Genomic DNA, 27,760 nt, shown 5'->3' with positions numbered 1-27,760 from the left:
GCGTCAGCAAAGACATACTAAGTTAAATCCATTAGTTAGACTAGGACACCCACCTATTGCCTCAGTACCCCAAAAGCTGCTGACAGACCTTTAGAGCAAAAATTATTCTGCTAGGAAAGGAAAGTTGAAATATCGACAAGGCTTAATTTGTGGTACCTCTCTCGTGAGAAAGATCTATCAGGGAGGGCTAGATTTCTGTACCTCCGCAGTACTAATGCTGAGAGTACAGGTGTGAACGGATATAAAGAAACTGGCTGGCAGCTTCTGAGGGTGCAGCAAGGCTGTAAGAGCCAGGCGGGACTAAGAGATACAGAACGTGGAAGGGAAGTGCGAACGCCAGGGCAAAACGGTCTCAGAAGAACCCCTTCAATGGCAACTTCGTACATCTGAGCAGACTGCGTTTCTCCAAAAAGTGGATCAGCAAAAGCACGCGGCGGGCTCCAGGTGAAGACGAGGGTGAAGCGCTTCCTTGCCCGGCAGCGCCGGCCCCGCGCTTCGGCCTCCAACGCCGAGCGGCTTAGGCACAGCGCTCTCTGGGCCGCGGCGGAGCGGCGCGGGCGGTGCGGAGCGGAGCAGTTCGGGGCACTGGCAGAGCAGGGCGAGACAGCGCCAGCGCCAGGCGGTGCCAGAACGCACTCCCGCGCCGGGCCGGCCCCGCGGGCTCGGCACGGCCAAGCCCCGGGGCCGCCTCCCGCCACCCCCGCCCCCGGGGCTGCGTGCGACCGGCGCCTGGGCGTGGCCGCGCTGCGGACGTGGCAGCGCGGCCGCCATCGCGGTGGGTCCCATGTGGAGTGGGGGCAAGTAAAGCCGCGGTCTGGGGCGGAGCAGGCCGGTTGGGCTGGGCACGGCACGACTCGACTCTCACCTCCCCACGGCGGCGTGGCCGGCGGCTGCTGAGCCTGGAGGGAGCTGGGCGGGGGCGAGGAGGAGGGGCCGGCGTGGGGCTCCCCGCGGAGGGCGCCACGCCTGCGGTCCGTTCCACAGGGCCACCCGCAGAGCATGGCCGGCAGAGGCGCCGGCAGCGGCCCACAGCCCTCCGCCGTGGCGCAGCCGCTCGCCGGCGGTCACTTATACCCCTTCGTGAGCGCGGAGAGCGAGGGGCCCGAGGAGGAGGGTGAGCTGTCGGAACTGCGGCCGCGGGGCAGAGAGAAGGTCCGGCGGAGCGCGTCGAGGGACAGACTGGATGACATAGTCCTGCTGACGAAGGACATCCGGGAAGGGGACACGCTGAACGCGATCGCGCTGCAGTTCTGCTGCTCCGTAAGTGCCCGGGCGGCGCGGGCCCCGCGAGGCCGGTCCCGGGCCGGCTGCCCGCGGAGGCAGCGCGTAGCAAACGCCGTGTGCCTCAGAAGTGGAAAATTACGTCAAGAGTGTTCGTGTTACAGCGCAGGGTTCCGGTTCCGTGGGCTTTTCCCCTTAAAACATAAGTGTGAGAAACAAGTGCATAGTTTTGATTGTGGCACTCTTAGAGTACATGTTGCATTCAAAGCTGTTCTGCAGTCACAGGTCGGCACATCTAGTGCCATCCTCGCTGTTGGGCTGGGTGGCAAGGTTGTTGATGAACTAACTATCTTTAGGGTTTGTGTGGAGCCCTAATTCCATGAAGTAGAGAAAAAAATTCCCCCATGTTTTTCTTTTGAATTCTGCTAAATTGCCCTAATATTTTAAGCATGAGCATGCTGTACTTTTGGGAATTTTCCACCCCTGTGCACCCTTCCTTGTGCTCACTACTTCTAGCTCAGTTCTTACATTAGTCTGGTAAATGTCCTGCCTACCCAGTAATTTCGGCTGTCAGTACTATTGAGGCAATTGCATTGGTCTTGGTTGATATTACCAGTTTTAACAAGAAATTAGCTGTGTGTGTTGATGGGACTGACTGCTAAGTGCACAGGTGCCATGAGGTCAAGTTGAAAATCTGTATATACAGAATATGCTGTCATCTAATTCTTCAGGCAGAAACAGAATTGTGGGCCTCCTGTTGTGACTTGAGGTATTAAAGTCTTGATATAACTATTTCCTAATCGTGATAGACCTTAGCCTCATTAACCTTGGCTTCAGAACCTTCTGCAACTGGGTATTTTGAGCAGCTTTATCAGGTCAGGCCTCACTAAGAAAGGAAGGATAACTAAATTGTGCTCTTTCTTGAAAATTCAAGAGAATGTGGAAGAGTGATCCCGGCACTTGAGGCAGAAAGTATAAGTTGCATTGTGGTGAAATCATAAATTGCTGCATTTGTCTTTTATTCTTACCCAATTTATGTAGCATCATACACTTAACAAATACACTGCTATAGTAACTGAAGGACTTCCTCACATTAAAAAGGTTTGTGTGAACTTGGATACAGTGCATCTTCAAATGAGCATAATTCCTGTGTGCTTTGCAGGTGTTGCAGAAAAGCACTGATTTGGAAGTACTTCATTATGGAGAAGTTTGTGACTGTGCCTTCTACAGTGAGGGAGTTACCATCTGAGAGTGAAGCCAGTAATAATCCCAGTGCACTTAAATCCCTGCAGAATATTCCACATTAGACTTAAAATCTGAATTTACTGCAGGCAAAATGAGATTAATTTTGAACAAGAATAGGAAGAGGAGATAGCTGACTTGGGTAAGGTAGATGACAGTAGTTTAAAAGTTACACTTGTTTTCTGCCTTAGTCCCCAGAATCAGGGAAAAAACACGCTTGTGGCTAGATGAATTGCAAACTCATACTTTATAATAACTCCTAACTCAGAAGTTTTTCACTGAATTAGAAATTAACAGTAATTTACATAATTTGAAAACTTAAAGTCAGGTGAATTCTCATTAATTTTACAGAGATAGTTGCCAACTGATAGCTGAACATACATATAAGTTTATACATATGTATCTATATGAAATGACTTTCAGTGTTATCTGAAGTTATCTGAGGGGTTTTGCATCATAATTAATTTCCTTCTTGCTGTAAAGTTGTTCAGATTTGGTCTTTGACCTCTTCTGACTTCATACTGTATGAATGGGTATCAATTAAAAAAAAAAAAAAATTAATGGTGATAAAAACCAAAGGCCTTTCTGTAGACTTCAGCTTCAAATCTGAACTTAATCTGAGCAAAATGATATTTTGAACAAGAATATGGAAAAGGAGAGCTGACTTGGGTAGGGCGAAAACAAAGGCCTTGTCTTTGTTTCCTTACAAAAGACTTGTATTTCTTAAAGGTAGTAGTACTATTAAGAGAGTTTTGGTTCAATGGAATACGATGTTTTAGCTGTTGTTTTCATTTTTAGGTTGCAGATATCAAGAGAGTTAACAATCTTATCAACGATCAAGATTTTTTTGCCCTGAGATCTATCAGAATTCCAGTGAAAAAGTTCAGTGTATTGACTGAAACCCATATATCTCCGAAAGGAAGATCAGCTCTTCGGCCGGCTCTGTGTTCCCCAGAAGTACAGGAAACATCTCTTTGTGATAAATTATCTGCTAATGAGACTGCTGGCAACTTCTTAAAAGAAGTCGATCGAGATATAGAAGAAATAGTTAAATGTAATGATACAAAGAGAGAGAATCTGAATGAAGTTGTTTCTGCTTTAGCAGCCCAACAGATCTGTTTTGAAACTGATGGTAAAACTAAAAAATGCAAGGATCCTTACTATGGAGCAGACTGGGGTATAGGATGGTGGACAGCAGTAGTGATTATGTTGATTATTGGCATAGTAACTCCAGTTTTTTATCTCCTGTATTATGAAGTTCTAGTGAAAGCAGATGTCAGTCACCATTTTCCAATGGAATCTTCCCATTTGTTTGTCACAGCAGTATCACATCAGAAAGAAACAGAAAATGGAATAAATCCAACAAGTATTATGAAAGTTGATAATCAAGGAGACCTTCAGCATTAATAGTGGAAGACCCTAGACAACTGTTATTTGTAGATATGTAACAAAACCTTAGGTAAAGGGGGATCCACAGAATGCAAAATGCACTTGGAACGCAGAGAAGTGTACGATGTGTGACTTGCCTTTATGGGCAGTGTTCCACTACAAGGATATTTCTGGGGATCACATAATCTCTGAATCTGCCTGAGACTGGCAATTTGCAAAATTGGGGTGTATATTAAGGGATGACGTCATCTCTGAAGCTTTGCACTTTTTTCTGTTTTGATAGGTGTGTTTCTTAATTAATGAGGTGAAAAAATATAGTTCAAACTAACACACAAGGAGTCTGTGTGTTTTACAGCCCAGAAGTGGGCCTATGGGGATAGCTAACTTTTAAACATCTGAAAGGATTTACAGAATTCATAGTACACTTGACATTTTAATATCAGGTTTACAGTTCTAAGTTAAAGTGGTGTTCTCATAATTTAATCTTTTTAATCTTTTCTTATAGAATAAGATTTATTTTAAAACTCAGTCATTCCATAATTAATAGCCAGTATGAAGATCTTTTTTACAGAGGCAGTAGCAGACACTTATACTGGAATCTTGAAATCTTGTGCCTATGGTCAACCCATTCTTTAGTACTTTTCAGTATAGGCACTAAGGGTAATTTCTTTTCTCTGTGATTCTGTGCCTCAACACAGTCCACTTAGGAGTCCTCTTGCAACTTTACATTCTTCCTTGGTATCCTGCTGAAAACTGACTGGACTGCATTCTCATCTGGTCACCTGTGTGTGGAATGAAAGAAGTGCAGAATCTTGGCACCTTGCTGTAACTGCTCCAGTAGTCCTTATTTTCTGCTAATAGATTTATCTTTTTCCCCTTTTAGTTAATCTCAGTTCAGGACCAACTGATTCTTCAGATAGCAGTTATGTGGGTACCCAGCATGCTAATAGTGGTCTTGTCACCGTGAACCTCAAGCTCTCAACTTTTTCCTGAAATGTTCTAGAAGACCTCAAATGATATTTAATGCCTACTAGCAAATTTGAGCAGAATAGACAACTTGCATCTACAGACTTCTACTTTACATATTAGTGTCTTATTGACCAGTCCCCTCTTAAATGTTTCTCTTGGAGTTTCATGCTCAACCTTGGTTTTTTCCTCTTCCCCATCTAAAAATGCTTCAAGATAAAAAACAAACAAAAAAACCCATAAAAAACATAAATACCCCCCCCACACACCTCTGGACTCTTCATATAGAATGGAGGTACTTGTGTACTCAAAATACTTTAAATAAAAACTGAGATGGTGCCTATAATTATTTTGGTTATATTTGCCTTGTGGAGCAAGAATTCCATTGCCCTGTTCAAAATAGTATTTATTACCAAAACCCAAGATAACAAACTTGATTAGGACTTAAAAAGAGAGAAGTGGAAAAACGGTCAGCGTCCTTTAAACTACTATTGTAACCTTTTCAATGAGTGTCTTGACTAAGTATATACAGTACAAAAACATAAAGTGAATGTGTTTTAACTATTGAGGTATTCCAAAATCCTTTGTGAGATTCTGAGAGTGAAGACTTAGGCCCCATTTATTCTCGGAGCACCTGCTTCCCCAAGAAGTGGGCTGCCAGTCTTCTTCACTGGCATGCCAAATGTATGAACAAGAATTGCCTAACTTGTATTATATTGAAATTGAGGCAGGCCAAAGCTTGAAGGAAAATGGTGTAAAGTTAGGTACCTGAACTATCTGTGACTGTTGAACCTTTTGATTAAATGAGCATCTGTGGAGATAATGAGCCTACTCATAGTCTTCACACTAGAAAAGGGATTACAAACAGCATGAACTTGATGGTTTGCATAACGCTTGTTTTCAAAGATCTTTTCAAATAGCAATTCATTTCTTTAAGAGAAGATGCTAGTAAGACAAACATAAACACTGAGGCAGCAGTTCTAATGCTATATGCAAAAATGCTTCACAAAATAATTAGTGGTGGCTAAAGCAATACAGCTCTCATGGTTAAAATTTTAAAGGGTGACTCAGACAAGAAAGCTTTGGGACATAAAAAGAAATGTTTTCTATATAGGATGAAACTTGGTATATAATGCATATTTTTTTTTGCTGCATAATTTTATTGTTTTGCTGCTTCTCCCATCCTGTTGCTGAAACTTGCCAGTTCTAATATTTGATCCTTCCATTTCTTACGCATTCATCAAAGAACATTAAATTAGCTATTGTGATGATGCAACATAAGCCTAATATATAGCACATACCTGGACTGATGGCTACTCAGTTGCTCTTGGTATACAGAAATGAAGTTAACTGTGACTAGGTCAGGAAGATCTCTGACCTGTTGATGTATGGATACAGAGGTCTGTGGTGGTACAGCTGAAGAGTCCTCTAGTGCGTCCCAGACTTTGGGCTTTTACAATGTCAAAGACCTGTGGCTTACTGGCACTTAGTTAAGGGAGATGTGCCTTCATTTACCTCAGAACAAGCAGTCTTCAGAAAAACAAAGTAATAGCTATTTTATGGGGCCATATTCTAGTCTAACCAAGAGCCTGGCATGTTTTTACATATGTATTATGTAGCATATTTCATACAGTACATTTTTAGATACAGTACAACTCTTTTCAAGACTGTAGGACTCCTGATCCTGGTAATCTACAACCATCAGATGGCTTGCCTTGCTGCAGAATGTGGGGATCTTTACAACTTCTTTCCAAAGTATAACACAGCCAGTAATTCATAATCACAGACTGGAATAAACAGGATAACTGCTCTGTGAGGAAGTTAAATCTGATTCAAGATAAAATCTGTGAAAGTAGTCTTCTAGATACTGACTTTTTAGACAAACAAAACCAAAGACAAATAAACAAACCCCAAAAGCAAACAAAAAAGAGCCAAAACCCTGAAAACGTGGAATAATTGAGTTGTAAATCACCTTTTGGAATAATTGCAACACGTTCCCTTTTAAACTTAAGTGCATATTGCACTGCTGGATCATATAAAATCTAAATGTTTTCTGTCTGATATACTTCAGAATAAGTTCTCACAAATAGTCTTTGTAACTTGTATAAGGGCTGAAAATACAATTTTGTGAAATACTTCTGAGTGAGGATGCAAGTCTTATTTTAAATACTTCTGTTTCTCTGCTTTTAGAAAAATATAAGTAATATATGTAAAATAAAGATTTTATTTTAGACTGCAGTGAAAATGGTGCATCTAATATATTTTTAATTCTATGTACTTTGCATGTTTTATTACTGTAGGCTGCTACTTGTATTTGTTTAGGCCAATTTTTATGTATGATCTACTATAAAAATCCTTAGCCAGCACGTACTTTGTTGGCAGCATTTATATCTAGCATACCATAACTGCAGCCTTTATGGTTTATTCTATTAATGCCTTGTAAACTTTGAACGTTTCTGCACAAATTTTGGAGAACATTTTAGTTCTTAGAAATAGGTATGAACAACTAAGGGAGGGATCAATGAAGTTCTTAGACGGTGAGATGACACTGAAAGCAGTATTCTTCTGTGCTATAAATTAGGGTTTGAATATATGCATGTCCAAATTTGAAGTTTGCTGAAAACTAAAGAACAGTCCTAAGTTTTATTGGCATTATGTTCTTGCAATAAATTCTAAGCAATCAGAAAATCAGCTTCTAAACAGATACGAGTATTACACCTCTGGAAGAGCACAATCTAACTGCTTTTCAGAAGTGCCTTGGCACTGATCTGTGTCCTTGCAGAACTTGTTCCTAATCAATGGCCTTATTTACCGTATCTAAACTAATCCTGGAGGGTCCAGCCTAAGACTTTGCAATTCCCTCTGGAGGATAGAGGTGAATACAGTTTACTTCTTAAAGGACTCAAAAAGACCTGATTTTTACCAGAGTAGTATTTCTCAACAGTGCAGTAGGAAGGCAGTTGCCCCTTAGAAGAATGATGAATGGAGAAAGTAATTGATCCTCAAGAATTACTGTCTGCTACAGAATAAGAAACTGTACTTGTTCAGGCAAGCCACAACTTCTCAACAAGTTACTGATGCAGTAACTCTTTTCTAGCTCTAATTTTATGGTTCCATCTATTTGCATTTCTTCTGCAGGGGTAAGGTGTCTCACCATTCACCTTGCATGGGGAGAAAGCTAGCAGAAGCAGTTATAGTCATGGCAAGCAAATTTAATTTTCAGCACACTTGCCTCATTGACATCTTCTCTTCTGTTTTGTGTATCAGAAGTTCACAGAGTAACACAGAATTCTTTCCCAGTCATCAGTAAGATGAAACACTTTTTTAAAAGAAAACAACACTTCAAAACCAAGCAACATAAAAAGCACAAAACCCCTGATCAACAGTAATGTAGTAACAATAAAAAATAATATTTTTTACTGTCAAAAGACAGTAAGTTACAGAGAATGTGCTGTCACGGCATCTTCAAGCATCTATCTCAGTAATAAGTTTTCAACACTACAGCTGTTGGTTCTCAAATAAAAATGATGTTTCCAAACATTCAGCTTTGGCTTTTTCTTGGCATTCTGTTTATTTTTCTAATTAAGACAACATGCATTGGTCCTTCCAAGTCAGTTTATATTGAAATGCATAGTTTTCAGTTATTTTCAGTTACCTGAACTCAGAAGTTACATAAAGTTCTTCAAAGGACTCAGCTACCCACAATCAGCTTATGTCCATAAAGGCTATGTGTCTTTTTTTACAGTGGTCATCAAGAATTTCATTATTTGTTTCAACATTTTACTGTTGAGGCATAGAATTGACTAGTGCAAATGCTTAGACACAATTTCAAGTAAAATGCATACATTTTTTTTCTGTGCAGAGGAAATACAATGGTATAAAGCTTACTCTATTTGTAGGCATTCCAGAGGACCTTAAAAAGGCATGTCTGCAAAGCACTTAGCAAAAGAACAAAACAAAGGATTCCCTAGCCTCTTTTACAAATAGTACAGTGTGTTTCTGGAGAGTCTGCTTAAAACCAACAGAGCTAAAGCATTACACTCAGCCTATCTCCAGAATTCTGCTTCATGTCGTGAAAGGCTTAAGCAGTTTAACACTTCAAAACAGCCACTACGTTGCTTCAACCATATTGTCATCACTTGACAACACCAAAGGCATCTCCATCTTCAAAATAGGAAGAAACGTAGTCAGTTTCCTAAACCAATGGGAAAAAAAAATCACTATATGTGTAGAGAAGACAATTTATGGAAGAAACATGATTTAAACTGCATTTGAGCACCCACACTTTAAAACAGTAATAGATTATTGGGAAAGACAAAGGAAAATACTGTAATGAAGTCCCAATATATATGAAACAACAGCCATCACTGTTTTTGTGATAAAAAGGAGTAATCGTATTGATTGTGTTAACAATTCTTCTGTACGAGATCTTTTTATAAGAGCTCTTTGTGAGTAGTAATTCTACAACAGTCACTTCAACTTATAATACAATGTAGTGCAACAAAGACAATGAATGTAATAATTTCTCCCAAAACAACTCTGCCTTATTGGAAGCTAGGGACATTTCTTTGCCAGCCAACACACTATGAATGACTGGGATCTGACTCTGTATTAATAGGAAAACTAACATTGTACCTCTTCATGCTCTTCTTCATCATATTCCTCTGGTTCTTCTGCTTCTTCATCATCTTCACCTTCTTTGTCTTTTGTCTTTCTCATCTTCAGATTTTTCTTTTTCCTCATCCTTTTCTAGTGCCTGCCACAAGGCAATCTCTTATCAAGGTAATCCCATGTTACAGCATCAGCATATCCTCCATACTACTAAAGAGTTAATATGCAGTTAACAGCAAGACAGCGTAACAGTGCTGTGCTAATGTTGTGTGTCAATATTTAAAAGAATATAATGTGAAGCACAAGAACTTAATAAGGATTTACTTGGTCAAGCATCAGCATAAGAAACCATGTCCTGTGTAATAAATTTAGATAACGATTTTGCTTTATCATCCACTGTTAGAACAATTGACAGAAGACCATGTCATACTTGATAAAGCAAAACCACACACTGTGTGTAATAATAAAACTGCTTTAAACAACTGGTGGATCACCTGGCGAAAAAATACAAAGCTGTTTCACCTTAAAGGTTCCCACCGACACATGGTAACTGCCAACAAAACAGAGGTCCTGTCCTTAGTTTCTGTATGTTTCTTCCTTCTCAACTTAGTAAATTGTTTAAGTTCCAACATCAGCAGATTGGTGAAATAGCAACAGATTTAAAAACACTGGCACCAGTTCCTCCTCCTATAAGCTCCAATAGTAGCTCTACTGTTCACATTAGGCTGTGTTGGTACCCAGTGAAGAGCCATTGGTTTTTGTGTTCAGGAACAAAGAAAATCAAAGAAAGGTTTTTCTCCACGACCAGACTCTATCCTTACCCTAAGCCTTGTGCCACCATGCTGCAGAGCAGTTGTCTATCAGAGTAGCGAGACAAGACCAGAAAAATATGTGTTTGTTATTCCATTTGTACTAATAAACATATTAGGTTTCATTTTCCTTCAATTTGTATTGTAAAATTTAGAAACAGTATGCACATCTTACTTCAGTTTTTTTAATGACATCCAGATTACTTTTAGGTTTAGAGTTTTTTGCCTTTTTTCTTTTTGCACCTGGTGAAATAAAAATACATCACTGTTATTTTTCTTAATGTGAAAAAGACAAATTCTGTTGTTTTACTTGTTCTTAAGAGTAAATGCATCCTGAGTATATCACAGAAATCCCATACTGTCTGTATTAAAATTACCTGAGACTTTGAGCTACATCATTCACAGAGATGCAAATGTCTGATTTATGTAAGAGATGCCTAGGCCAGTCTGAAATTCATTTTGAACAAGTAGTTGACCAAAGGCTGGGCTAAAATGTAACATTTAGTGTCACAAAATCCTAGTCACCAATATATTTTAAAAATGCTAAAAAAATAGTACAGAACCTCACTTGTTATGTTTAATCATCTTGAAAAGATAAAAAATAATTTTTACTGATTTATACAAAACATTAATGGTGGATGCTTCAGACAAGTAGATGTAAAAAAAAGGCAGAGTTCATTAGCTCTAACAGAAGGCATGATTACTATAGCTACGTGGCTTTTGAACTACAGTTGGCTCTCCTCATCTAATGAATCTATGTTGTGTATTTCTGCACAGTGCCCTGATTCATGAATATAATCTTTTATCAAGTTACTCCCTGATTAACTGTATGGTGGAGCAAAGATCAAAAATAGCTAACTATATACCCATGTAAGAGTAACTTGAATGGCAGCACCCTAAACCAAAGTTCCCCAAATACTCAAGGACAGAGAACACTGGGAACTTCTGAGAAAATACCTATATTTTATCAAAAGCATTTGTCGTAAATAACATTGAGTTTATTCCAGCGTTTTGCCTAGGAAAGGATTATATGACTAAAGCACTGCACAGAGTTCAGGGGAGTCAAGCTGTCTTCAAAAACAGGAACAACATCAAAGCAAACACATCCAGAATGAAGCAGGCTTTTTACAAAAACAAGCAGAAAGTGCAATTCAGAATTGTCATCCCTGCACAACCTCCTGCAGGCTTTTACAGACAATGCATATAGAACAAACAGACGTGGGATTTGTCTCTAAAAGCTGGGCATCTTTGACCCTTATAAAATTAGAGGCACTGACCCATTGTTAGAACTTCAAGCAAAATAGCTCCCCACGTTATATACTTCAGAGATGTAATGGAATCCAGTCTAACCTTATTTCCAAATACCTGGTCTTCCAGTACTTGGGCTAAAATGCATACATTTGAGTGCTATATACCTATGCATATGGCTGGCCTACAATGTCAACTGAACCCAGCTGACATTTTTATTTATCTTATTTATGTATTTTTTCTTTTCAGCAGGCACTGCTGGTATCTAGGATTTTGCATTTAACAGCCCAGGGTCAGTGTGGGAGAGATGTTGAATTCTACACTAAGTTTTGTCACAGACACAGCAGGTGGTGAGGTCTTCAGTTAAAATATCCAGGGAAACCAGAAAAAGGGAGGGGAGACATGTAAAAGTAAAGCTGCCTCTGTGCATGGAACTGTATTGATCCCAAAACCACCCCTGCAAGCTAAAAAGGGACAATGGTAGGAACCTGGTTTGAATTTCCGTACAAATTCTGTTGATTTGTTAACCTTTGTTCCACCATGGTTAAAGTGTCACCTAAACTATGTGTCAACAAAGACAAGTACCAGGAGCTCTAATGGGTCAATGAACAACTATGTACGAACTTCCTGACTCATATATAACTCTATCATAAGGATTCCACAAAAAAAACCAAAACAACAAAAATAAAAACAAAAAACAGAAACAAAAACCAAAACAAACCAACAAAAAAACCCAAAAAAACCCCAAAACAAAACTAAAAAGAACAAAAACCAAAACCAAAACAAAAAAAAACCCACAAAACAAAACAAAAAAACCTAAATGTATCATCAGGAGTTCACAAAAAAACCCTAGCCCCACATTTTTTTTGCTTTGAGGGGAACCAGGTTCTTAATCCAATCAAATTCTGACGGTCAGCTGATCTTTGCCATTATAACATGTAAAGGAATGTACTTTTTAAGTGCCAGTAGAGAAATTGGAACTAAAGAAAGAAAACTTCCCCCAGTGAACAGTCATTTTCTTTTTATGATCTCAGGGCAAAAACTATTGTGCATAGGTTTATGCCTATGGTTTCTTCTTTTGGAATAAAACACAGCTATATTCTGGTCCCACCTTTGGAAATTTTGCAAATAAATATTTCATTTTCAGTTGAATCTTACCGTCTACCTTCTGTACCATCCTTCTCAATGATGCTCTAAAAAGGAACAAAGATTACAGCTAAGCCAGTCACTGTGACTACCCACATTCCCATTCCTTTTCTGTTTTATCTGTGAACTGAAAAATGACACATGAAAGACTTGAAAGAAAGCAAACAATTATATATAAACAGACAGCTAAACACAGAAGGCCAAGTGTTTCTTCTCACAGGAGGCCACAAATTTCTACAGAGAACTTAAAATAAGTCACGCATACTAGAAAACACTGAAAAACAAATGATGCTGTCTAATAAGAATCTGTCTAATAAGAATCTGTTTTCTAAGAACTACATCTACCAGTTCCAACTGCTTTTCAAGGATCTGATTCATGATTCTGCAGACAAAAGCTGAAAATAAAGTAAAATCAGGGAAAATAGAAAATAACCTACATTAAATTACATATAAAAGACTTAAAAAATTCAAAAATCAACCAAATTATTAACAAGATAATTGAGAAACTAAAATATAAAGGAAACCTGAACAGCCAGTTGCTATTGAATAGAAGGATGAGTGCAAGTTTTCAAAACAAAAAAGACTTTTTGATTTTTTCTAAATTTTAATATGGCGCATCAACACAAAAGGCAGAAAAAAGGAAGGTAAGTCTGTTCCAGTAAGTTAAAACATCCTACAGAAGCAAAGCAAAAATCACAAAAGGCAGACTAATAAAATATTTAGGAAAAAAAACTGCCAAATCTTCAACGATTTAGACTCATTAACATTTCTAGCATTTTTTCCTCTATCTTCGTTACAGCTTCTGTCTCCGAACTACTATGAAATATTTGTGCCTTAAAATACATAACATACCGTTTTTGTTTGCCGCCTTTGGTTTCATCTCTCTTGGGAATCTTCTCCAATCTGTAAACAGCTTTAATACAGAAAAATGATGATTTACAGCAGCAATCATTCCCCTGCCACCAGGGAAAGGAAGGGTGCTCGATCCTATTTACATGCATGCCAAAATGTTTTAGTGCAACAGTTTTAGGGAATTCTAGCTGTAATTTAAATTGAGGAACAGGAGTCAGGATTGCCATTTTACCCACATAATGACAACTGGCTACTATCCCAAGGAGACAAAGTTCAGCCATTCCAGTGGCCCACAGGCTCTTCAACTTACTTTTTATGTAATTAAGTTTGCAGTAGTGAACTATAAAATATGGTTGGGGAAGGCTAATATTATAAAACATAGCTTCCCACAACAGAGATAAGGTTGGGTTATTTTTAGTAACATCAATGTTTGCTCCTGGTTCAAAACTCTTATGAAGTGAGTAAACAAAAAGGACAGCAAGAGTGAGAGCTAAAGTTTACATTTGTGCTGCCAATCAGTTGTTACAACACAGTAAATAAATAAAAGCAGATAATTTCCTTTTTTTTTTTTTTTTTGACAAAACAATATTCACCTTGACCTGAAATCATGCTAAGTACAATAACTCTCAAAATACAGAATTGGAATGAATATATGACTTGGTAATAATTTCTTACCTTTTTAATTGTTTGAAAAACAGTGAATTAAATACTTAAAAGATCAGAACACTTCACAGGTTCATAGAAAATTAGCCTTTGATAAGCTCAGCTATTTCCTGGTGTCCACGTTTCCTGCTCCTTTGCATTGTCCTGGTATACTCCTGACTATCTCTCAATTGCTATAAGGTGTTATTCAGTTCACAGTCAAGGCAATCCAGACACTGTCCTTGATATTTACCTGTAACTAAACATACAGCGTATTTTTCTAACCCCATGTTGAACAGTTTCTTGTTGTCAAACAGTAAAAAACCAAACAAAAAACACACAATACTCCAAAAATACTATAATTTATTCTTTTATCCTTGAAAAGCATGGAATTCTTAAATGCAGATTTATTCAGAGACTAAATTGAAACATCAAATATAACACTAACCCTCTTCAATAGTTTCACAATCAAGCCTTTATTACAAAACCAGTGAGCAACATTTAACATCACTGCATTAATCATTAATAGTACCCAGTACTGCCAAGTCTCAAAAAGTTGTGTCTGATCATCAGCTTCCAAGACTTCCAGTACTTCTGCAATGGAAAAGCTTTGCATCCTATACAAAATAGCAGCTAAACACTTTAATCCATTTAACCTCCTTCTAGGCACAAGAACTAAATTGAGGAATTCATTGTAAATGATACAGTAGTCATACAGTGCAAGTACATCCATTTATACAGAATAACCTTTTACATACAATCTCTAATGCCAAAAGCAATACCAAAACTTTAGTATTTTTAAATCAGTCACATTTTTTCTTGCCAAATTACCACATGAAAAATCCACTTAGTGCAAAATTACTGAGTCTGATTGCACTGTAAACCCAAGTAGGGATAGTATTTGCAGATATTTTACAAAAAATAGTAACAAAGATAGCCTTTGACCTTTAGCGTCAAAGACTTCTAGCACATGATCACAGACTCACAGAATCACAGAAGAGTTTGAGTTGGAAGGGACCTTAAACATCATCTTGCTCTAACCCCACTTCCATGGGCAGGGACACCTCCCACTAGATCACGCTACTCAAAGCCCCATCCAGCCCCACTGAACACCTCCAGAAATGGGGCATCCACAACTTCCCTCAGCAATCTATGTCAATGCCTCAACACCCCCAGAGTAATGAATTTCTTCCTAATGTCTAATCTAAATCTACTCTCTTTCAATTTGAACCCATTCCCCCTTGTCCTGTCACTATCTGCTCTTGTCCCATCTTTTCTGGAAATTCTCTTCAGATACAGAAAGGCTGCAATTAGGTCAGCCTGAAGCCTTCTCTTTTCCAAGCGGAATAATCCCGATTCTCTCAGCCTCTCCTCATAGGAAAAATTCTCCTCCCTCTGATCAACTGAGTGGCCTCTTCTGGACTTGTTCCAACAGGTCCATGTCCTTCCTGTGCTGGGACCCCAGAGCTGGAGGCAGAAGCAGGTGGGCAACCACCAAAGCAGTGAAGAGGGGAACAATCCCTCCCTCAATGTGCTGGGAATGGCCCAACCCAGGTGCAGCACTTTGCACTCTATTAAAGCACATGAAATTCTCATGCAACCACTTCTCCAGTCTGTCAAGGTCTCTCTGTATGGCATCCTTCAGGTGCATACTCACCAAGCAAATAGAAGACATCATAAATGAAGCTAAATCTTAAGCTTAGTTATTATGAAGGCAAACAGAAAACCTTCTCAAAATTGTGCATGAAAAAGTCTACAATTAAAATAACAGTGTCTCAAGGGGCATTCATAGATGTAGGAAACTATCAGCAAAGAGAGGAAAAGAAACAAGTAGTTTTGATTTCAGATCAAGGCTCTTTAGTGAGGAAATAATTGCTGATGCCATCAGTAAAAAAATACATTGACTGATTCTTGCCACTCACAACCAATTTCCATCTAGTAAATATAACATTGATTATTTTTAGTGTCTTTACACAGTTTCAATGAAAGCTGAATTCAACACTAGTATTTACTACATAGTTCTTTGTTCTAATGAAAAAGTTTAGGGTATTGTAACATATAGAAATACCAAACTGGCTTGTACTGACTAGCATATAATTGAAAAGGCTGAATGTAAATGGTCTAATGTTTATTACTGTATACCAAATGGAATAGATGTTTGATACCTCTCTTTTCCACACAGCAGTTGCTTTCGAGTTACTGCATTTCAATATGTGTAGAAGCAGAAAAATTCCCTATTAGCTTAAGGTGCCATTTTACTTCCTCATTTTAAGAATGAAACTCATCCCCAATGCATTTTTCACTACCTCGGCCTTCATAGAATTATAAGTAAACATATAAATAAAAATAATACGGACACAAACAAACCTTTGATGTTCATCTTCTACTGTCAAGAAGTATGGCATTTTTTCGTAGTTTCTCTAAGATCTTGTTTTAAGGCCAAAATGTAATCTTCATCTTCTCTTATTTTCAGAGGCACTGGTTTATTGTCCATACTCTGTACAAATGATATTTATTATTTACAAGGTCCTGATATCCACCAAATATACAGATACATTATTAAAAGCTACAAGAAACATTTAAAAAAAGAGTGCAACTATGCACTATACTACTTCTTAAGTACACTTCACTGCATTTTGATATGCATAGTAACTATGTTTACACCTAAATTTATATATTTTATAACTTCACTTTATCATAGCAAAAATGTACGACAAAATCAAGGAAAAAAATTATTAAAAGTATTACACAGTCATTCATAGTAATCCCAAACTCTTAATTGCCAGAAGCAGTTATTCTCACTAACCAAACTTCCTCAGAAACCACTCCTTCTCTCTTCAGTCAGAGTAGTGTTCTTTAGTGTTCTTCTTAACCACTTCTATGATAGTGTTACAGCTACATTAAGTATGCTGTCTGAATAACATGGACACTCTTCCCATGACTATTATCATGTAAACAGGTTGTGTTGTCTAAAACCAGGCCCTCACACAATTCAGTTTCTGAATTTAAATGAATTGTTAAGGGTTGGATTTTTTGGGTTTGAGGGAGGTTTTTTGTGGGGTTTTTTGGGGGGATTTGGTTTTTTTAACTTGAATCTTGAAAGCGAGAAAGATAAATATGCAAAAACAGTTTTAAAAATATCCAGAGTACTACAGACAGAATTACAGAATGGATATTGTTTCTCTCATGTAATAAATGGTGCTAAATTAATAACTGAGTGGTAGGTTGCAAAGCATGAAATGATATATCACAAATCCCAGATCTGGACCATGAAAGAAGCTTACTGCTTCCATCTGTATTTGCTAGTTGGCCAACACCTTAAATCAGTTAATGTTGCTGAAGCTCCTTAACTGACTTTCCAATTGCTATTTACAGAAACTTTGTGTGAACTCAGAAAGTGTCTAATAGAAATATGCAACAGCAATAATTCACTGCTTCAAATATTCACTGTAAGTCAGTCAGAGTTATAACATACTTTTGGTCATTGTCCAGTCATTAAATCAACACTTGAATTTTTTATTGATTCTACTTCTAGGTTAACTCTTGATTTTACTGAATGGCACCAGATTTGCCCTGAGAAGTTTAACTTGATTCTGAAATTTTGTTCAGATAAGGAAGAAAGCTTTTTTACCTTCTCCATGGTATATGTTAAATATATTTGGGCTAGTAATTCTGTGAGGCTGACTGTAGCTCAAAAGATGCAGCGTATACAGAATTCAGATGGCACAGAACTGTGCTACCAAGCAGACTACAACATTGACATAAAAAACAGTTACAGATGACTTAGAAATATGAAATCACACCTCTTAATTGTACTGCTGGATTAAGAGGATGAATAATATATAGTTCAGTAAGTCAAAAGCTTCCCTGCACATCAAAACACAGTCAGAAAATGGTCTTTATTCCCCTTTGATTTTCAAATACATCCTAAATGCCAAGTCTCAATTACACTTCCTTAATTACACAAAATATCTTTCAGTTATTTTCAAATGCTGGCTTCTGCAGTACAGGACAATCATACACAATCTTTCACATTTGCATAAATAGTCATTTTCTAAAATCAGCAAATCTATTTATAGCTTCAAAGATTAATGTAAACTCATTTCAGACAAATTCAAGTATCCATTGTTTCTATTCTTGTAATGTCCAGAAAAACAAATCATGATGAGGACTTCAATGCACTCCTTGCAAGTGTTATATATTATCAAATCTGCAGCCAAATTATAAAAAAAAAAATAACAAAGATTTATTAGATCAATAACAAAATATAATTTTGAAAAAACCACCACAGCCAAGACAGCATCAATTCCGGAATTTGGCGCTGGGTGAGCCTGGATCCAACTGACAGTGTGTCAGCATCTCCCCAGTGGTTCACTCCACTGCTTCTTGCAGCCAGCTTATATCTCATTTATTCTGCCTGAAGCAGAAATGACAGAATGTCCTTTTGTGTCCCTTCACATGTAGAACTGGGACCATATAGATACAAAGCCAGTCCAAGTGTCCGGATGGCTGTCTGAAAATCCTTCTCTCACATGTAATGGAGTGGTGCCAGTACTTGAGATGGTAGATGCAATCTGCTCCAGGTGCAGGTCCTCATGAAAGGCTCAAACATTCCTGGGAAGTCGACACTCATGGCCCAGGAAGGCTTCATTCTTAAGCTAATGGACTTGATATTATCTTAACGTTTTCCAGGAACTAACTGAATAGAAATAAGACTCTGCTCCCAGCCAGGGTGGTCAAAGACATGAGTTCGATTTTACCATATTTAATATACACACATATATACAGCATAAATTAACTCTAATATATATAAAACAAGCAACCCAGTTAAATATGTGATACAACATTTATCAAAGGGGCAGGAAGGCCCCTTTGATGATGATTTAAGAAAAATGGTGACTTACATTATCATAAAATCCAAAGTTCTTAGACATGTTCATATATGTTCTCTAAACATGAGTGTGAACACAGTTTACATAAACACAGACTGTGCTCCAAGGTACTGCCTGTACTTACTGGAAATGGTGGTGGAGGCCTACAGATGACATCAGGTAGAGCTGCACCTTTACCTAAGCCAATAGCCTCCACATTGAAGGCAAATGAAGCATGTCCTCTTCCTCTACCTGACCCAGCCATTTGAATGTACTGATAATATTATAGATTTTTAAAGATATATTTTCCTTACATGTTTCAATTTGATGTACATATTACCAAGAAAGTTAGTGTCTAACAAAGATTACAGTCATTTTAAAACCAGAGATAATTTCTAAATAGCAAGCCATTTTCATGCATTGATAAGTAAATCAAACTCTGAGAATAGGGGGAAGAAGTCAATAAATGGGACCCAAGAGAAGCTGAAGCACTGTGATACTGCTCACTCCCACAGACCACTCAGATTGGTGCAAGTTCTGAGCCCAGAAATCCCATGAGCTCTTCACTGTTAACTGCAAGGTCCCCTGTGTTCTAGGTCTGGAACAACCTGCTTGGTACAACCAGGTTGCTCCAGACTTACTGCTGTACCTGTACAAGTGCACCTGGTTTCCCCCAGACAGAAGGAAAGGCCTTTTTATTAATGCCAGAAAAAAGCATGTTGATGCCAGCTTTTTTCCTACTTGTTACTTTCAACAGAAATAAGCTCTATGTGGATAAAGCAAAATCATATTCTATATTTCCATGCCACTCTGCAGTGCAGAATACTGTCTAAAAATCAGCAGAGAGACCTAAATAAATATTAAAAAAAAAAAAACAAAAAAACAAAAACAACAAAAAAAAAAAAACAAGGGAAAGGAAGTTCAGTGAAGTTGAAGGGAAGTTCAGTGGAAGGGAAGTTCAGGGAAGGGAAGTGGAAGGTCCTCTGAAAATAGGATGAAAAGCAAGATGTGAGCCTTGCAAAATGGAGAAGATAAGAGTAAAGCCCCAAAGATGATCAATTATCAAGAAGAAAAAACAAAAATAAGCAAACAGCAGAACAACACAACAAAATAAAAGTTAAAGGAGATGATGAGCTAACAAGGAAAGGCATTAAATGTAGTGAATATGAAGGTCTGTTTTTTAAAAGCTGCTTTAAGATTAATTCTTAATAAATTCACTTAAAATGGCATTAGTCTGATGAGAAGTAATAAGCTTTAAAACTAGCAGCATTTCAACTTCACATTTTTACCCAAACTTACGATTTTTTCAAAACCTCAGAAAGTCTATGTTTACTGACAGCACAAAATGACAGTGACACATGGAAAAATCCTGAAGAGTTGGACAACTAAGCCACGAACTATGACAGAGTTACCACAACTAGTGTCCTGTTTGCCTTGGGGGATGTCTAAAGGATCACCGGGGTGTATTTTCTTGTTTATGGGTAGTTTATGTGTAATTTATCAAAGAGAAGATTTTCTGATTAAGGCTTTTCAAATTCCTCCAAAACTATGCATGCAGTTTCTCGGGCAGTTACTCAGGGGAAGGCACCTCATGTTTCAGGAGGGAAAGGCCCGTGGAATCTAGATTCCCGACAGCTGCCGGGCGGTAGACCTAAGCAGACTGAACGCTCGGACGAGCTCTAGGTATCCTACACTTTCCTCACGTGAGACTCCTGATCCTGTTCTGGTGGTTGTGGTCTTTGATTTTGAGAGGCAGGTGCAATCAGTTAAAGAGAAGAACAGATACAGAAAAAAGTACTGAACTTGAAATACTGAGGTTTCGTGGGTCTCTTTTTAAACTAACGCCCGTGAAGGTAAGAGGGACAAGATATTTGTCCTTGAGGGTCACTAACCTCTGCCGTGTGAGAATACCCCTCTCAGCTCCTCTCCGCTCCTTTCCCGCTCCCCGCCCCTTGCTGACGGCCCGTCACCCCTAAAGGGTCCCGCCTCTCCCCGCACGGCCACGGCGCTTCGCCTTTAGTACTCCCTCCGCCGGCGGGGCTCAGCGGGGAAGAGGGTTCAAGCACGCACCCCTCCACCACGGACGACGCCCCACAACTTCGCCGGACGTCCCCACTCGTCACCCGGCCCCGTCACGCTCCGCCTGCGGCTGCCGCAGTGGGCCGGGCCCGCGCCCGCCCCGCCCCGCCCGTGCCGCCGCCGGGGGTGTGCGGGGAGGCAGTTCGCGGGCCCACAGCGCCACAGCGCCGGCCGGGCCATGTCGGCGCTGGAGTGGTTCTCGCACAAGCCCCTGGGCGGCGGTATCTTTTGGATCCAGGAACGCTTCTACGAGTCGGGCAACCGGGCCAACATCTGGCTGGTGCGGGGCTCGCAGCGAGATGTGGTGATTGACGCGGGGCTGGGGCTGCGCAGCCTGCCCGACTACCTGCGTGACGCCGGGCTGCTGACGCCGGCCGAGGGCGCCGGGCCGCGGCCTCTGCTGGCCGTGGCTACCCACGTCCACTTCGACCACTCGGGCGGGCTGCAGCACTTCGAGGAGGTGGCGGTGCACAAGGCCGAGGCGGCGGCGCTGCTCCAAGGCGACAATTACGAGGCCGTGACGTGGCTGTCGGACCGGGAGGTGGCGCTACCGCCGTGGCCTGGCTGGAGCGCTCGGGACTTCCGCGTCCCGCCCGTCCGGCCCAGTCGCCTCCTGCGCGAGGGTAAGGGGGAGGCTTCGCCGCGCCGAGGGGTGCTGGGGCACTGTGCTCTGGGTATTGCGGAGTAGTTTCTTTGCCGCTGAGCGCCTCTTGGTTTACCCAGCTCCTCGTATAAAATAATTAAATCGATTAATTTTGTCACTCCTGTGGACCTAAAAGCCACCCGCAGTCCGCATGGGACCAAAAAGACTCGTACTGGGTTAAACCGTTTCTACCAGTTCTAAAAGTTTCGGTGGCTCGGGTTTTTTCCATCTAGAATGAGAATCACTCAGCAATGTTTTAGGTGACGAATTGAGTATCCCAGGTTTATCCTTAGGCTTCAAACGGTATGTCAGCAGGTCATGTTCTGGCATCTGGTGATCTTTATTGTTAATAAGCTGTCAGAACATGGAAAGTGCAGATAACAGAACAATTCCAGAAATATCTACTGAGATACAGTTTTTATTTTACAGAATTTACATGAATTTTACATAAATACATTTACTGAATTTTATCTGACTTACGTAAAATATAAAAAATCACTTGTTATTGATGTAGCATTTACAGAAGTGGCTTGTTGCAGATTAAAACCATAATTTAGTCTCTAATGGAAGACAGTGACTAGGTTTTTTGGTAACAAAACACCTAAACTGTACAATACTGTTCAGTAGACGTTGAAGGGCGGGTGTCAGACAGGTGACACCTAAGGCACGGTGCTTACTCTTTCTTGGCTTTATTAGGCCGTCCCACATAGGTGCTGGAAAAGCAGAACTGAACTTAATGAAGGCTTCAGTGAAGACTGGATGACATTTAACTATAGTAATAGTTAAATAATTATAGTGACATTTAACTATAGTAAATCAATAGAAGTTTAAGATGGTTTTCTTCCTCAAAATGTAGGGAGGATTATTTAAAAAAATACTTTTGTAGAAGAGCAAGTACACTGGCTGCCAGAGTAGCATCAGAATTTCTGCACTGCATTACTTTTCAAATTGTGCAATTTATTAGAATGTGAATATATTTCATTAATACAATCCTAAGCCTGGGTTAACTGTTAGTATCGTTGGAAAATACCTTTCTGCTAAGCTTACATTTCAGACACCTCTTTGGCAATCACGAAGAAAATAAATGCCCCACTCCCGTTGTGATAGGTAGTATGTACAAACTCTGCATATGCAAGTAGGTAGTTCTCTTTATGTCATTTAAGAAACATGGCAAATGCGTACAATTTCCTGTAACAAATCTGTTTGCAGGGGATGTGATCAACCTCGGAGATCGACAGCTCACTGTCTTGCACATGCCAGGTCATTCCCGAGGCAGTATTTGCTTACATGACAAGGACCGGAAGATTTTGTTCAGCGGAGATGTGGTGTATGATGGATCTATGATCGATTGGCTTCCCTACAGCAGAATCAATGACTACATTGCAAGTTGCCACCGCCTTATGGAGTTAGTAGACAGAGGTCTTGTGGAGAAGGTACTACCTGGGCACTTTAACATATTTGGAGCAGAAAGGCTGTATCAATTAGCTTCCAACTACATTTCCCAAGCTGGAATTTGCCACAAGATTTCTACCTGTGCTATGAGATCCATTGCAAGCATAGCACTTCGTGTTGCTAATTCAAGAATCACTTCTCAGTGACAGTCAATTTTGTGTGATCTGTCACATGCTGTAAAAACAAATGAGTTGTGAAAGCATCAATAACAAGCAGAAGCAGCTATGTGTTAGCAAAAAGATGGCCAATTGATACAGATGAGCTTTAAAAATTCTCCCTGGTTTTTCCTACTTTATTCATATTTTTATAAAATCTCTGTAAACTAGTACCTTTAGCCAAAGCTATAGTTTTTCTTTCTACTTTTTCAGAGCATGTTTTTACATGTTTTGTAATATATTGTTTTATTAAAATAAATATTTTTTTTTTCTTTATTTATTTAAATTGAAATATATTGTTTTATTTTTGTTACAACTCTGGCAGATGGATATATACTAAAATGAGAGGTTTACATTCATGCCTGTAATCTTGTTGATACAGTACTAAGACTTGTAATTATTCATCACCTCCTGCTCAGGTTTTGACCTAACAGAGCTCTTGCTATGACCTAGTGTGTGCTAGGAGCAGTGCCATTAGGTCAGAGCAGGAGCAACACCTATGCAGGACTCAGTGAGCAGAAAGTGATAATTCTGCAGCCATTGCCACTTGTGGGCATGGTATCTGCTGCACCTCTCACCACTTGAAGCTTTGTACTTGTCTGGCATTTTATTTAGAATACACAAACACATGGAAATTCTATAGACCAAACTTTCAAGCTGGAAGTCACAGATACAGCAGTTTATCACTGAAGCTTTTGGTGCAGACAGACTGTTGAGGCTTTCATGTTTCCTGGTGTGGTGCAAGGAACCACTGCACCTGGTGAGAGAGAGCAAGCAGGAGCACTCTCACTGATCATTGTCTAGGGAGCTGTTTTGCTTGTGAGTTAGGAATTAGACAGTTTGTGAACTAGTGAATTAATGAGTTACATTACCCTGTACAAAGTCAACTGAGATTTTGCTGGATGTGTTCATTTTTTTCTGATTAGCTTATAAAAATATTTGAAGAGTTTGTTGTTCTGGAAAGCTGAGAGAAGGGAACTGTGACAAGCTTAAAGCATTTGTTTATGTTAAAGGGTATTTTTATGTGGTGGTGTTGTAACTTGGTTGTTAATCATCTGTGTTAGGGGAGGGATTGATGCTTTAACATGACCTTGCGGTAGTGAAGGTGCTGCATTAAGCACCCCGTACACTTTTTATCACAAAGTGAATGTAACTCAAATTGTTTACTGTTGGCATCTGAAGTATGTGCTGTACATGGTTGTTCTGAAATGTAAAGTGTGTTGCATTGAGTTTGTTCCAAAAATATGGTGAGAAAAATATTGAGAAAAATATTGCATTGTAAGTTGCTTATGAAATTTGAATGTTTGATATTTAAAAGCTGCTAAAATGGTTTGTTTGTGTAATTATTCTAACAGTTTGCATATATTTAACTTTTTTAAATGGACACTGTCAGAATTTATTTTTGTACATAGATATATATATGTTCCTAAAAGGACTGCACATGTTTCTCTCAAATTTTAGTGCAGTTTAACTTTTCTTGTTTGGCTTTCACTTCATGCAGAAGGTTTTGCCCCATCACAGCCAATAGTAAGGGAGCCAGAGGTTTGTGCTCTCAGGCATGAGGGAGGGGAAGTCGATGGCCTTCTAAATAGTTGCAAATTCTTGTGGAAAAAAGACCAACCTATTACAAAATTTAAAAAGCAACTCTGTCTAAAAATTATAAAAGCGAGTATCTTAAGTAAAGTTTTTTCCTTTTCATAGATGACTGCACTCTGCCTTGACTGTGAATATATTTTTTACCAGGATTTGTACTGATTGGTTGTTGCCTAGTTCTTCTTAGAAGTGCCTATCTCCAAGCTGAAGCAAAATTGAAGGGGCAGGCCATGTGCTAAGATGCAGCACTTGAAAGGCCTGTTATCAGTCAGTTGACAGTCTCTTTTTTTCTGAGAAATCCATGTACATCAGTGTATGACGTGAGGAGCGTTCAGTGGGTGGACTTATGTCGTAAAACCAAGATGTGTTTATCTTTGCCTCAGTTGGCAGAGGAAGAAATACAAAAACAGCCTGGGAAGCAGGCTGAAGGTATATATATCTCTAAAGCTTACACCGGTTATCTGGAGTATGCCATGGTGTCACAGGTTACCTGACAGTATTTGAATTCCTGCAAATTAGTCGACAGTGATGTAACACCAGTAATAATCATTCTTTTTAAATAATGTTTTTGTGAAGACTTTAGGAGTCCTGGGTAACCCTGTGCGTTAAAGCAGTCACCAAGAAATCCAAAGCGTAACGATATGGATGACAAGTTGCTAAAGTTTTGCAGATGTTCACTAGAAGACTAAGATCACTTTGAATTGGCATTCTGTGTTATACTTCTATCAGTTTGTTTATTTGATCCATTATTAGAGTATCTGTAGCCAGATTTTACTGTATGTAAATCCTGAGCTTTTATGAGAAGACTCAGAGGCAGCGTTAGTTCAAAAGGAAAGAATAACCTCTATCCTCCATAATTTGTGTTTAAGTCTGTATCAGCTAAGATCCTTAAATCGCCAGATCACTGTCAAAATGGCCAGATCACTGTCAAAATGCCCTATTAAGTTATGCTTAAGTCCACTGAGTATGTGACCAAAACTTAGACTTTTTTACTTTACCAAAATCTATGGGATAATTTCCTATGCTCAGAAATGAACTTTACATGCACACAACCCAAAGTGGAGTTTGTTTGTAAACTGCTGTTATAATACAAATGAAAGTAGTTTTTTGAGGGTCATGAAATTATTTTTTTGTATTACAAGAAATTCACTACTAGATAAACAACATTTAAATGATCTTAAAGTTTAAAGAACTGTTTCTGATTATTTTTGTTAAGACTTACCAAATGTTAATCATAAGAGTTTGACAGTGGTCCTTTAACACTACTTGGATTAAATATTTTAAAAATGCATTGTAAATTTAAATTCTGTGTCATGTGACCATTTAGAACTGTGTTGATTTCTTTGTAACATTTAAATATATGTTAATGCAGTTTTCAGTAGACTGGGGAATTGATATAGAATTCAGATGGGAAGTTTTGTTCTGTAATCTGTAAAGGCTGTTACAATGTTAAACAACAGTTTGCACATAATTTTTTTTTGTGTATTATCATAATAAAATATTATAATCCTATGCAGTAAAGTAATAATTTCTAGGTATTTCTCAACAGAAGTACTTTTCATTCTAGATGGAGTATATTTACAAGTTGCTAGCAGAATTATTTATGCTTCGGAGAAAGAAACTGCATTTAAAATGTTTACACATTGTACAAGCACTTTGCCTTGCAAGAGCAGACATCTGTAGCCAAAGAAAAACAAAATAATGCAGCTCTGTTACGGAGAACGTAGGGAGATAACGGTAGAGGAAAAGGAGGAATTATTAATATTTAATGTTAAAAATTTAGGTCTCAGCATTCAACCAACACATGTCCAAGTTCCTATTTGTAATTAATACACATGTAACTTAAATCAGTAAGCAGTACCTCTTGGGTCTAGAAATTCAACCATGTATTACCCAAAATACTACTACTCCACTTGAAGTCCTTTAAAACTGAATTAGGAAGTATAGAAATGATCGAGAAGCAATGAAAAAAACCATTCATTATGTTCTATTTTAAATTTATTTGATGTTAACTATTACACGAGAGAGCTGCTAGCTGTATTGCACCGGGTTTTCGGGACAGTCAGAAAGCCGTTCCGAGGTGCATCAGCAGTCCAGGCACCCTGGAATGCTGCGAAGTCACTTTGCTAGATAACATAGCCGCGCGTTGCTTGGCGCAGTGGGATCCTATCCCAAAGGCCGTCACTGGACGTGCAGGGTCCGTAGGGGCGGGATGCCCCTTCCCGTGCAGCGTCCGTAGGGTTAGAATGTCCCCTCGCTGTCCCGCCCGCTGACCGCGCCGGCGCCGCGATGGGGGGACCGACGCCACCGGGTGGCCACAAATCGAGCGGGGGCTGCATTTACCACGGAAAATAACAGAATCGAATATCAAAATAGAAACTAGCGGCGTTATAAGCCTGCTCCTTGCTTTTACTGTGCTACCCAACCCCATCTTCAGCATGGTTACTCCTAACGACTCAGATTTTATTGGACAGGCTAATCTCACAATCATTTAAAAATTATTGGTTAAAAACCGATTTTAGAGCTAATTGTATATTCCCACACATGCCCCAACAGAGTCCTGGGGAGGCAATGAGGCATTCAACAGAAATTAAAATTGGAAAAACAAACAATAAAAATTTTTAAAAACCCAAACAAACAACAACAACAACAACAACAAAAAAAAACAAACCCATACAAAAAACCAAAAACAAAACAAACAAAAAAAAAAACACCCAGAAAAAAAAACCAAACCAAACCAAAAAAACCCCAAAAGGACCTGACATGGAAAAAGGCTCAAAAACTTAGGCAACACTTCTGCAATTGTTCCAGGTATTTCTCAGCAGTTTGACCCAGATGCAC

At 39.2% G+C, this 27,760-nt stretch overlaps 3 protein-coding genes across 3 annotated transcripts; 2 read left to right on the top strand and 1 right to left on the bottom strand.

The window, feature by feature from the left end:
- Positions 1–764: 764 nt before the first annotated feature.
- LYSMD3 (LysM domain containing 3) lies at positions 765–9,556 on the top strand. Its single transcript, XM_084225834.1, has 2 exons — positions 765–1,260; positions 3,262–9,556. Exons 1-2 carry the CDS (start codon positions 1,000–1,002, stop codon positions 3,868–3,870), a joined length of 870 nt encoding a protein of 289 aa, XP_084081960.1. The 5' UTR covers positions 765–999; the 3' UTR covers positions 3,871–9,556.
- POLR3G (RNA polymerase III subunit G) lies at positions 8,929–20,441 on the bottom strand (the record flags this gene model as incomplete). Its single annotated transcript, XM_084224718.1, is given in 9 exon segments — positions 8,929–8,961; positions 8,963–9,013; positions 9,454–9,526; positions 9,528–9,574; positions 10,414–10,477; positions 13,485–13,535; positions 16,494–16,539; positions 16,542–16,623; positions 19,143–20,441. Coding segments are annotated over 9 exon segments (567 nt in total). The 5' UTR covers positions 19,263–20,441.
- A 443-nt stretch (positions 20,442–20,884) lies between these two features.
- On the top strand, positions 20,885–26,423 carry MBLAC2 (metallo-beta-lactamase domain containing 2). Its single transcript, XM_084224971.1, has 2 exons — positions 20,885–21,699; positions 22,929–26,423. Exons 1-2 carry the CDS (start codon positions 21,255–21,257, stop codon positions 23,315–23,317), a joined length of 834 nt encoding a protein of 277 aa, XP_084081097.1. The 5' UTR covers positions 20,885–21,254; the 3' UTR covers positions 23,318–26,423.
- Positions 26,424–27,760: the final 1,337 nt, after the last annotated feature.

Source organism: Fringilla coelebs (genome assembly GCF_963513975.1).
Source record: "Fringilla coelebs genome assembly, chromosome: Z".
Taxonomy (NCBI): domain Eukaryota; kingdom Metazoa; phylum Chordata; class Aves; order Passeriformes; family Fringillidae; genus Fringilla; species Fringilla coelebs.
This window is presented reverse-complemented; position numbering and strand designations above follow the sequence as displayed.